This window comes from Pimephales promelas, chromosome 3 (genome assembly GCF_988280905.1).
Source record: "Pimephales promelas chromosome 3, fPimPro1.hap1.1, whole genome shotgun sequence".
Lineage (NCBI taxonomy): Eukaryota > Metazoa > Chordata > Actinopteri > Cypriniformes > Leuciscidae > Pimephales > Pimephales promelas.
In genome coordinates, this window is record NC_142771.1 from 37,003,486 (window position 1) to 37,015,760 (window position 12,275).

General features: G+C 35.0%; 1 protein-coding gene across 2 annotated transcripts in view; it reads right to left on the reverse strand.

Moving 5' to 3' along the window:
• The window catches only part of slc25a17l (solute carrier family 25 member 17-like), a 36,436-nt gene extending 24,541 nt beyond the window's left edge, over positions 1-11,895 (reverse strand). For both annotated transcript variants that reach the window (XR_016155201.1, XM_039665618.2), the window contains exons 1-8: positions 11,655-11,895; positions 11,481-11,541; positions 10,405-10,471; positions 7,700-7,848; positions 6,697-6,813; positions 4,366-4,511; positions 4,194-4,289; positions 1,342-1,424 (exon numbers count right to left, since the gene is read on the reverse strand). Coding sequence is in view for 1 of the 2 variants with exons in the window: in XM_039665618.2 (XP_039521552.1) it covers positions 1,342-1,424; positions 4,194-4,289; positions 4,366-4,511; positions 6,697-6,813; positions 7,700-7,848; positions 10,405-10,471; positions 11,481-11,541; positions 11,655-11,726 (791 nt within the window). In the remaining variant the exon portion in view is untranslated. The remainder of the gene's footprint in view (positions 1-1,341; positions 1,425-4,193; positions 4,290-4,365; positions 4,512-6,696; positions 6,814-7,699; positions 7,849-10,404; positions 10,472-11,480; positions 11,542-11,654) is intronic.
• Positions 11,896-12,275: the final 380 nt, after the last annotated feature.

Consider the following 12,275-nt stretch of genomic DNA (forward strand, 5'->3'; position numbering starts at 1 on the left):
ATTGTATCGCAGCTGCACGCATCCAATAAATCACAATAATCTTTGTCCTTTGTTACTATTGATATGAAACAAAGTCTCAATTTTCAAATTACGTCCATATTCTTTAGAAATTCAAAAACATAAATAGCGTTTTGGCGCTGTGGCGTGAGATCGCTCTGGAGATCTCTCTTCCGGGTTAATAATACCAGTCACAGCGCCAAATAAACATGAATGAGCATCTGAAAGTGTGTTAAAAGATAGAGTACAACTTATCGAAATCCGTATCATGTCACTCAATCTGCGTTTCAACCGTGGAAAGACGTCAATTAAACAGCTTGTAATCAATGTATCGTCATATATTTACCTCAGAAAAACCACATAAACTCGTTAGTCCACACTCGTTAGTGTTCTTCAATATTTAATGCATATTTGAATAAATCTGGCAAGTTTTTATGACAGCCACCATTTAAATGTTTATATTTCATATAATCTATTATAAAAATAAATAAAAGTGTAATTTAAGTGTTTGTATAGCTACAAAACAGTTAATTATTACCTTCATATTAGGCTAATGAAGCCTAGTAGGCTACAACTAGACTATATTTATAGACCATAGTTTACAGCATTTAAGAGATTTGATTCCCTTGAGAAAAATTGCCATTTATTGTAACTGATATCCAAAATAATCGATATTGAATCGAATCGTAATCGAATCGAATTGCAAGCTTGTGAATCGAAATCGAATCGAATTGTTAAATTTGTCTCAATACCCAGCCCTAATGACCGATAAATGAATATTTCAAAAATAAAACGAAAACGGACGAAACACGCTTGAACCATGTCATGAGTGTTGGAGTTGTATAGTTTGTCCACCAGAGGGCACTCTACACCGTCCATGTTGGCAACACTCGTTGAGTTGGTCACGAGACATACGTTGCTTAAATAACAATTAAAAGACCATCCACATCAGTTCTCTAAACTCAAATAAGCATGACAAAATTTGTGACAATCAGGTCCAGTTTTTCCTGCTGTTAAATAAGTTGTATAATGTTAGGGAAATCTGTTAATGTTTTGTTGCGTTTCTGAAAATAAATAAATAAATAAAAATATCGGCCGATATATCGGAATATCGGATTTTAAAACCAAAAAATATTTGTATCGGTATCGGCCTTCAAAATCCTTTATCGGTCGGGCTCTAATATTCAATATGTATATTGGAAAAAAAGTTTATAATAGTAATATTTTTTTAATTGTAATGTTTTCGTTTAAATTGTGTTCTTTTAATACATCTATATAGGTTTTCATTCATTTTAATTTCAGTTTTACGTAAATTATTACTGCATTAAACTGCAGTTGACTTACCTGATCCGGTCCATGAGCAAAGACACCACGTTCCTCAGGCTGCCCACTAGACCACCTTTACCATCTGATTTATACTGGCCAAACTGCGGAGCAACGGGAATATTTCACACGATGACTGCTTTAAAATGAGTAACACTGTGTCTACCTGCATCAAGTGCACCTTTTACGCCATTTCAATAGTTCCTAAAGTTGTTTTGGAGTCTCCTACATCATTCAAAGGATGATGATGATGTATATCATTTAAAAGCCAGTCACTATATTCTTTATTCTACGTTATGTTTTTGCTGGCTATCAAGTGCTTATATTCACCTAAATCAATCCATCAATCAATCAATCAATCTATCTATCTACTATATATATATATATGTTTTATTTTTTTTGTAGTGTGTTGATTGTGGTATTGTTTATGTTTTATTATTTCATTGTATTGTATTTGATTTGTCCCCTGTTCTGTGTTGTATTGTATATTAGGACCCCCTCGAAAACAAGATGGTTCATCTCAAGGGGTTTATCTTGTTTAATAAACGTACATATATATTTACACTACCGGTCAAAAGTTTTAGATCAGTAAGATTTTTTATGTTTTTAAATAAAGTCTCTTCTGCTCACCAAGGCTGCTTTATTTGATGAAAAAAAAAATAATTGACAAACAGTAATATTGTGAAATATTATGACAATTTAAAATGACTGTTTTCTATTTTAATATATTTTTGTAAGCTGAATTTTCAACATCATTACAGTAGGCTTGCCGTGATAGACGGTGTTGACGGTGTTACTGGTTTTAAGCCCCATCACCGGTGACATCACTTTCCCACCGTGACACCGCGATGTCTTGACTTTTTTTTCTAAAGTATTCGTTTTTGCTAAAATATTTATTTGAATTAATTAAAAATAATAATTTTCAATTATTTAGTTCTGAAGAGAGCATTATAATTAAAAATGAACTGCGCAACGCGTGCCGTCACGTCACAGATCAGCAAGCATCAGGATTCCATTTTAGCACGTGTGGAGACGAGAACGAGTCAAATTACAGAAAAGCAAGATAATGGCGGAAGATTTGGTGTCAAAACGCAATGCAAAAGCGCCTGTTTGGCAATATTTTGGCCAATATATATTAATGTTAATAAATGCCAATTTATAGTGTTTTACTTTTTTTAGAGTGCTGTCATTTATGTAGGCTAAGGTCCTTTTTAAAGTTTTTATTTTATATTCGTCTCTTTTTATTTGGTTTTATCTTATTTAAACTTTGTTTAATTTATTTAGGCCTATTTTGTTTTCTTATTCGTTAATAAACGTTTTATTTGTTTGGGCCCACAGTTTGCCGATTTTCACTTTTTCAGCCTATGCATGGGGTTATTTTTATTCGTTCGTTATGCTAATAAAAGTTCTGTCTATATTTTATTCGTTTATTATTCTAATAAAAGTGCTGTCTAAATAAAAGTTTATTGTCAGCGAGTTGTTGTTGTTTTTTTGTCCATTCCAGCAATTGACGCTGAATTGCAATTGACGCTTATTTCGAAAGTGAAAGTAGGCCTATGTCATTTATGTAGGCTAAGGTCCGTTTTGAAGTTTTTATTTTATATTCGTCTCTTTTTAATTGGTTTTATCTTATTTAAACTTTGTGTAATTTATTTAGGCCTATTTTATTTTCTTATTCGTTAATAAACGTTTTATGGTTCTTATTTGTTTGGGCCCACATTTTGCCGATTTTCACTTTTTTCAGCCTATGCATGGGGTTATTTTTATTCGTTCGTTATGCTAATAAAAGTTCTGTCTATAAATAAAAGTTTTATTATCAGCGAGTTGGTTTTTTTTTTTTGTCCATTCAAGCAATTGACGCTTATTTCGAAAGTGAAAGTATAACGCGCACGCATTTAAAAGCTATTTAACCCCCCCGCCCTGCCCTCCACGGTGACACCGGGATTACCGGTGTTGTCACACGTCGATTAACCGGTGGGAAATTTTCCTCACCGCGGCAACCCTGCTACATTACAGTTGCTGATTACACATCAGATTTCAGTGTCACATGATGCTTCCGAAATCATTCTAATATGCTGATTTTATGTTTAAAAAACATAAATTATTATTTTCAATGTTGAAAACAGTCGTGTATCATTTTTTCCCCCCAAAAGAAAGTTCAATAGAACAGCATTTATTTAAAATATAATCTTTTCTAACATTATAAATGTCTTTCCTGTAACTTTTGATCAATTTAACTCATCCTTGATGAATAAAAGTATTTTCTCATTTCTTTCCCCCAAAAATAAAAAAAATAAATTCTTACTGACCCCAAACTTTTGAATGGTAGTGATTAATGTTACAAAAGCTTTTCTGTTCTTTTGAACTCTCTATTCATCAAAGAATCCTGAAATAAACATGTAAAAAACTGTTTTCAACATGGATCATAATCATAAATGTTTCTTGATCATCATATTATAATAATTTCTGTAGGATCATGTGACACTGAAGACTGGAGTAATGATGCTTTGATCACAGGAATAAATTACACTTCACTATATATTCCGCTTTTTAAAATTGTAATAATATTTCACAATATTACTGTTTTTTTGCTTTTTTTTTAATCAAATAATTGCAGCCTTGGTGAGCAGAAGAGACTTCTTTTAAAAAACATAAAAAATCTTACCGATCTAAAACTTTTGACCGGTACTGGTATATAGACTGGTATTATGCAAATCTGTTAAAAACCTACATCGGCAGAATTGCTTTTTTCTTTTGGGAGAACTTATGTGCACTTTCCATTCACAAACAGCTACATTACACACGGCATGAAAGATAATATCCGAAAAAAGCATAACAGGAGCACTTCAATGCAGTCACATTGATGATATTACCCTCAGAATGGCCTGAACCGTTTGCAGGGGATACGTTGCAGATGTTGCGACGGCTTTGGCGACGGCACCGATGAGAAAGATCTCAAGGGATGAAATCTGCACAGAAACATTAAACATTGGAGTTATTTCACTAACTGATAAATGAATGACGGCGTTTCTCTGTCCCTCACACCTTCCTGCCTCCACGTCCCGCTCTTCGTTTCATCGCCTCGTAGAACATGAACTGCACGGCGGGGTTGAACACCAGCACGAGAGACGGCAGCGTACCGTTCCACAGCGCTCCCACTCCCTCGCTGGATATAATCTGGGAGAAGGCGTCTGTGAGAGGAGAAACACCTAATGATCAGATTTATTGCTGGAACTATTTTTCGTATAGACCATTTCACAAGATGTAAACAACACTGGTCCAGAAACACTTCCTGTTTCAGTTTGTAACTGTTTTCTTGATTTCACATGTAAAGAAAACATCTTAAAGATGTTTGTTTAACTTTTTGATTCAGTTTTAAATGTTCTGTTGGTTGTATTTTATCCCAGCTTTTATGTAGTGTTAAAAAACTGAAACTGGTGCTTCTGGACCAGTGTTGTTTACATCTTGTGAAATGGTCTATTTGCTTTACACCACTGCGTTTTTAAACTCATGACTCTAATTGGTTGACACAAATCTCAAAATTGACAATTAATAGTTGTATTATTATTTTTTTGTTGTTCAACCCATTCTTGTAAACATTTCCTCTACTGCTTACTTTTTTCCTTAAAATACTAAATACCAACCACCCAAAAATAAACGTTTTATTTTATTTATAACAAATTATTTATTTTTTTTACAACATTTTAATGTTTCTGTATTACGTTTTAATGGTTACAATAAAATATGTTAGTAATCAAAAATCATATCTAATTAATTGAAATCATTAAACTTGCACCATTTAACAACTATTCATTTAGCAAATTTAGCAACAAAAAAAAAATATATATATTTTAGGCCATTATTAAATCAGTTTTCACCACAACTTCCATTTCATTTTCTCCAAATTATCTAATTCGTTAAAACTTTTTTATTACATTATTATAAGGCCCTTTGAAATGTCTGTTTTAAACTTTCTGGGTGTAAAATATGTATTATTCTTTAAAATTGTAATAAAATAAAAATGAAACTATTGTTTGACAAAACAACAGAGATTTACTGTACGGTAAATAAAAATGTTCCATGTTTTAAAATGAAAACATGGGAGAAAATTGTGTGATATACCATAAATGAATTGTAATAATGTTACTGTATTATTATTATTAGTTTGAGAAGTACATTTTACTGTCCATTACTAATATATTTCTGTCACAATATTAAAGGAGTAGTTCCCTTTTAAAAAAAACTTTTGCTGATAATTTACTCGCCCCCATGTCATCCAAGATGTCCATGTCTTTCTTTCTTCAGTCGAAAAGAAATTAAGGTTTTTGATGAAAACATTCCAGGATTTTCTCCATATAATGGACTTCAATGGGAACCAAACGGTTCAAGGTCCAAAAGAGAGTTTCAGTGCAAACTGCAAACTGTTCAAGGGGCTTTAAACGTCACCAGACGATGAATAAGGGTCTTATCAAGCGAAACGATCGTTCATTTAAAAAAAAAAAAAACAACAACAAAGTTTACATTTTATAAGCTCAAATGGTCCCCTTGCTCTGTGTTCTGTGACGCTCGTTCGTGACTCTCTTGTTCGAACTCGTTCATCAAAATGAACAAATCTTTTTTCGTGTCATTTGGTTCATTCAACGAACGAAATGAACGAATTGACTCGGGAAAAGATTCGTTCATTTAGATAAACAAGTTCGAACAGGAGAGTCACGAATGTGCGTCACCGAACAGAGCAAGGGGACCATTTGAGCTTATAAAGCGTTAACTTTGTTGTTGTTTTTTTTTTTTAAATGAACGATCGTTTCGCTTGATAAGACCCTTATTCATCGCCTGGTGTCGTTTAAAGCACTTTGAAGCGGCACTGAAACTGTCTTTTGGACCTTGAACCGTTTGGTTCCCATTGAAGTCCATTATATGCAGAAAAATCCTGGAATGTTTTCATCAAAAACCTTAATTTCTTTTCGACTGAAGAAAGAAAGACATGGACATCTTGGATGACATGGGGGTGAGTAAATTATCAGCAAAAGTTTTTTTTTAAATGAACTACTCCTTTAAGTGAACTTTTATTTTGAAGGGTTTTCGTGAAAACGATTCACGTGATCATGGCCTTATATAATGAGACGGAAGAGTGCCACACATTGTGATTAATTGCACAGCCCTTACTCATCTAAAATTGCCAAATTCTGACACATTTCATGTTATACTGTAAAATCCATTGTTAGGACTGGATCCAAAGCATGAATATCACATCAGATCAAGCTTTATATTTGTGAGGAAGATGCATGAAACTGATTTACTAACAAATGTGTTTTACTGAACATCGGTTTGGAGTTTAAACGTCATCAGATAAATGAGTGTGTGAGCGGTTCTGACCAAATATGCCCTTATAGTGTGTCTGATGGAGCTCTTCGTTCCTGAACTTTGCCCCCTGCAGCTTCAGCCGTGTGTTCACCACCCACATGGGAGTCGTCAGGAGCACATTAACAGCGCCTGCATCATGGCAAACAACAGTGAGAAGAAGAGAGCGGACATTATCACTTCAATGACTGATTAGCTGTTAATTGCTAACCGGTAATATTAATATTTACAATGTCAAACTAGCATTGAAAAGTACAGACAACTAGTGCTGCACGATTTGGAGGAGAAAAAAAAAACGAATTGCGATATGTCGGATTAAAATTACAAAAGTTTAAACAATTTAAGGTTTAAACACGTATCAATATGGCAATATGCTAATTATTCTAATAATTAATGTTATATAAAATGTATGTACTAAATAAAATAAAAATTCAATTGTATATTTCATTGTAAAAAAAGTATTTAAGAAAAATAATGTAAAAATGTATTTTAGAATACAACCAGTGTTATTTATTATAGTTTTTTTTTAGCATTTATTGTTATATTTTTGCTTTTTTTGTTTCATTTTCAAATATTGCTAATTAGGTTAAATTTATTTTTATTTCGATTTTAGATTTCTATTTATTTCTAGATTATAAATGTAGTGCTTCAGCTTAAACCACCACGGCAACATTACTAATTTCCGTTTGAAGGTTTTCAACTAATATTTCTATTTTAAATAATTTAAGCTTCATTTCATTTCACAGAAATGTTTCAGTTAACAATAACAACGGTGATTACAACAGGGAAATTATAATACTAATATTTAGGTATTTATTAAATTTTCCAGCAAAACCTTCAAACCTTTATTTTGACAGATAACTGTAGGGAGCCTTTTATTCTGAAATATGCAGCGCATTTATTTATTTATTTAATTAAATCCCAGCCATATTGCGCGCAGCAGAACACCCCGGTTTTAGCAAAAGAAACATGGTGGTAAGAGTGAAACTGAGATGGGTTCAGCACAACATTACAGTACCTGATATGAAGCCCATGAGCAAATCTGTGGCAGGCTTGGGCCGGTCTGAGACCATCGCTCTCTTCAGGGTGTTGAATGTGTAGAAGTAGACAAAGTTAGAGCAGCACAGGCTAGAAATGACCGGAAACCAGCCTCGATACAGAGACAATCTGCAACACGATGAAATGACATCTTGAAAATAAGCACCCTGGCATAAACAAATCAAAGTCTGACCACAGGAACTGGACTTTTGTTTTGTTTTTTTCCAAACCTAATTCCATGGGACGTTCATGTGGTTTAACAATGCAGTGAGTGATTTCTGAGAAACACTGTCAATATTTGAAATCAACCCAAATAAACACCCCAATGACACTCAAAACTGTCCTGTTACTAGAGCTCACATTACAACAACAGCACATCTTGGTTCTGCAAAACCAGTGTTACTCACGTATGGAGCAGAAACACCGGCGTCTGTTTTCAGACCTTCCCGCTTCGTTCACTCCAGTGCTGGAAAGCTTTTCTAATATTAATTCGGGTCCTAAAGCTCTTGCCTGATCTTAATCCTTTTCCCCCAGTGAAATTCCTCTGAGCTTTTCTCTTTTGTAATGTCTCTCAGTCATCTCTCTTTCTACAGTCTTTCTTCAAATCTCCCTCTTGCTCATTCTCTCTCTTATCCTATCATGAGTGGATATGCCCCTACTGCTGATTGGCTCATTCTCTCTCTTATCCTATCATGAGTGGATACGTCCCCTACTGCTGATTGGCTCATTCTCTCTCTTATCCTATCATGAGTGGATACGTCCCTACTGCTGATTGGCTCGTTCTCTCTCTTATCCTATCATGAGTGGATATGCCCCCTACTGCTGAATGTCTCATTCTCTCTCTTATCCCATCATGAGTGGTCACGCCCCCTACTGCTGATTGGCTCATTCTTTCTCTTATCCTATCATGAGTGGATATGCCCCTACTGCTGGTTGGCTCATTCTTTCTCTTATCCTATCATGAGTGGATATGCCCCCTACTGCTGATTGGCTCGTTCTCTCTCTTATCCTATCATGAGTGGATATGCCCCCTACTGCTGATTGGCTCGTTCTCTCTCTTATCCTATCATGAGTGGATATGCCCCTACTGCTGATTGGCTCATTCTTTCTCTTATCCTATCATGAGTGGATATGCCCCTACTGCTGATTGGCTCATTCTTTCTCTTATCCTATCATGAGTGGATATGCCCCTACTGCTGATTGGCTCATTCTTTCTCTTATCCTATCATGAGTGGATATGCCCCTACTGCTGATTGGCTCATTCTTTCTCTTATCCTATCATGAGTGGTCATGCCCCTACTGCTGATTGGCTCGTTCTCTCTCTTATCCTATCATGAGTGGATATGCCCCTACTGCTGATTGGCTCATTCTTTCTCTTATCCTATCATGAGTGGATATGCCCCTACTGCTGATTGGCTCATTCTCTCTCTTATCCTATCATGAGTGGTCACGCTCCCTACTGCTGATTGGCTCATTCTCTAGCCGTTTCTCAATATGCGTTCTTGTCTGTACTTGTGTTCTTATGGACTTGTGAAACGTCATCAGTCGCTGCCCAAGTACTGTTCCAATTCGTCAATGGGAGAGGAGAAAATCCGCGAAATATCAAAATACTACTGTTATTGTGTCATGAAGTGTAATTTTAAGAGTGTTTCAGGCGAGAATGTGGTTGTTTAAATCTCAAATCTGTGGTTTATTTATAAAGATAGCACCTATTTCAAAAATGTATCTGACGTTTTCGGAGCTCTGACATGCAAGCCTTCACCGGCGCCCAGCGCTCATCAACCCCGACTGGAACAGCTTTTCCTCGGCTAGTGCTTCTGACGACAGATGTCTCGTCTAGTGGATAAACTTGACGTATAATTCGTCTTGTGTAATAGTCTATCTTTGGTCTCGTCTCATTTAACTAGTTTGTTCCATGGCAAAAAAAAATCGTTTTATTGTGTTATTATAAATAAATATTTTTATGTATTTATTTATTTATTTTTTTACATGATCTTCACTATATGAACAATAAAATAAAATGAACTCTGTCTTTGTTTGTTGAATGTCAATAAAAATTAATAACGTTTCATATTTTTAAAATGAAAACAAAAAGATCATGTTCATTTTGTTATTAATATATGGAGTGAAGATAATCAATATACGCCTGAACCACATGGCCAAATATGTTTAAGATTTTTTTTTTTAACGAAAAGAGGCAAAGTGGTGTTTTATAACAAATTTCGTTTTATTTTTGACGAAAAGAGGCAGAGTTGTAGCATATTTTGTTTTATTGTTGCCTAAAATATATATAAATAGTTAACTGGAGTAGCCAGAGCTTGCTGAGTGACGCGATCAAGTACGCTCTGTTCCATTTACAGAATAACCGGACTTGCGTCCTCTCGACCTCGGGAGTTCGTTTCCCTGAGTCGTACTTGGCAAGTCTGAACTACCAAGGTCGCAAGTCCGAACTTTGCGTACTTGGTATTGAGAAATGGCTTCTCTCTTATCCTATCATGAGTGGTCACGCCCCCTACTGCTGATTGGCTCATTCTCTCTCCTCTCCCATCATGAGGGGTTACGCCCCCTAGTGCTGATTGGCTCACTCTCTCAGTGGTTTTGAACACAGCATGTTTTAAATGTTCCCTCTCAGCACTGTCTCAAGGGTCATGATCTGTCATGAACACTGAACACACAGTAACTCACATGCCTTCCTCCTTCGCAATCTCAGCCAGGATAATGGGGGTGGACTGGGACTTCCGGTTCTCATCCACTAAAACCAACGACAAATGTCAAATATGTAATCATTCTTCATGCCTTTTCATTATTGAGAGAGTGAGACACATGAAACATTTATACTTTTAACTTATATTATATATATACACACATTATACTGGAAAGGTTTATTGAAACTTTAGACAAAATATACAAAATATTTGCATGTTCATATTTGAGACAGGCTTTTATGGCACATTTAGTATGATATGACAAAGTGCTCATACTCGAGGACACAAAAAAAGACATTTTATTATTTTGGCTTATACAGTCAAAAAGTAAAATGAAATTCTGATGCATGTAAATCAATGAGATCTTTATAACAGTATACTGACTACTTGCATTATATCGGTTGTCACTATCTCTAAATCTTAGTGATATTTAATGCTAGTTTTATGATCAAAGCTCTGTGGTTTTAAAACATATAATGCAATGCAATGCAATACAATGATGATTGAGTGACGAACAAATAAACCTTCCTTAAAAGCCTGATATTTTAACATTTGTTTTTCAACAAAATGATGTATGAATAATCAAGTAAAGCTATGTTTCTTCAGTTACATTGAGTGTTAATCTTGAAATATTATTAACAACATAAAAGTTATTCTGCCGTTTACTTTATAAAAATCAGTAAAGATTCCACAGATGTGTAAACCATAAGCTGAAGGTTTACACTTAAAGGTTTTTTTTTTTTTACTTGCTAAAACAGATCGATTAAAGGCTTGTGGTATATTGTGCAACAGATTTTTCAGCAAAGTTTGTATCATGGTGATAGTTTAGTTCCTTATAATTTTGCGTATCAAATATGATACAGTTTTGAAAATCAATACAAATTTCTAGCCTAATAAACAGTTTAAAGCACAGTATAACTAGGAAGTTTTTATTCACTAAAACAATTTCCATTACACTGCTGCTATTTTTCTGTTAGAATTGTTTTAAATGTTATAATGTCAATATTTAATTTAGATTTTACGTCATTTAAATATAAAACAAAGAGAATAGCTTACCCTGAAGTCTGATCCTGGCTGTGTCCAGAGGGAAAAACACTGTCATTGCTGTCACACTGCCCTTCAAGGCAATAAAACACAGTTTAACAAACATCCCACATTCAGAATATTATTAAATCCCAGGGGAAGACACTTATAAAATATAAGCTAGTTTTTAGTGTGGTGTTTTCTCACCATTGCGCCTGCCACCGCATGCACAAGTGTCTCATATGACAGCAGGGCGACTGATCTGCCGCTGTCTGACATCTCGCTTTTACTCTCTCTTCAGTCCTAAACAACTGACTACAGCGTCTTGGCTTTATGTAAAATAGTTGACAGTCATAATAAGTAATAAATCTCAGATAATTACAGTGGAACAGTCGAATCACGTTCGACTTCCGCGTTCGGCTCTCTTGGATACTTGTGCGGATGCTTCTAGTCCCCGCTGCTCTTCAGCGCCCCGAGCGGCGGGGTGACACACTGCAGTCACGGTCTACTTCCTACAGGGGGAGCTTGTGACTCGGAAATCAGATCCGCCTTTCTCTTTCTGGACAATAATCACAACTCAATATTACGGTATTATCAGGAATACTATTATTTTAGAAATTATTGGAACCACAGCTGATGTTTTTGGTCTCTTGTTCTCACTAACTATGTATATCTTAGTGGAAATCGTGAGGTAACCCTCACGAAAAAGTTTAAGTGTGCTAATATTATACATTTTTAATCTAAAAATAAGAAAGTATGCTTTCAGTCTACTTTTGGTATCACTTTATTTTAATGTGATATCAGTCTACGCGTTAACTAACTAACTTA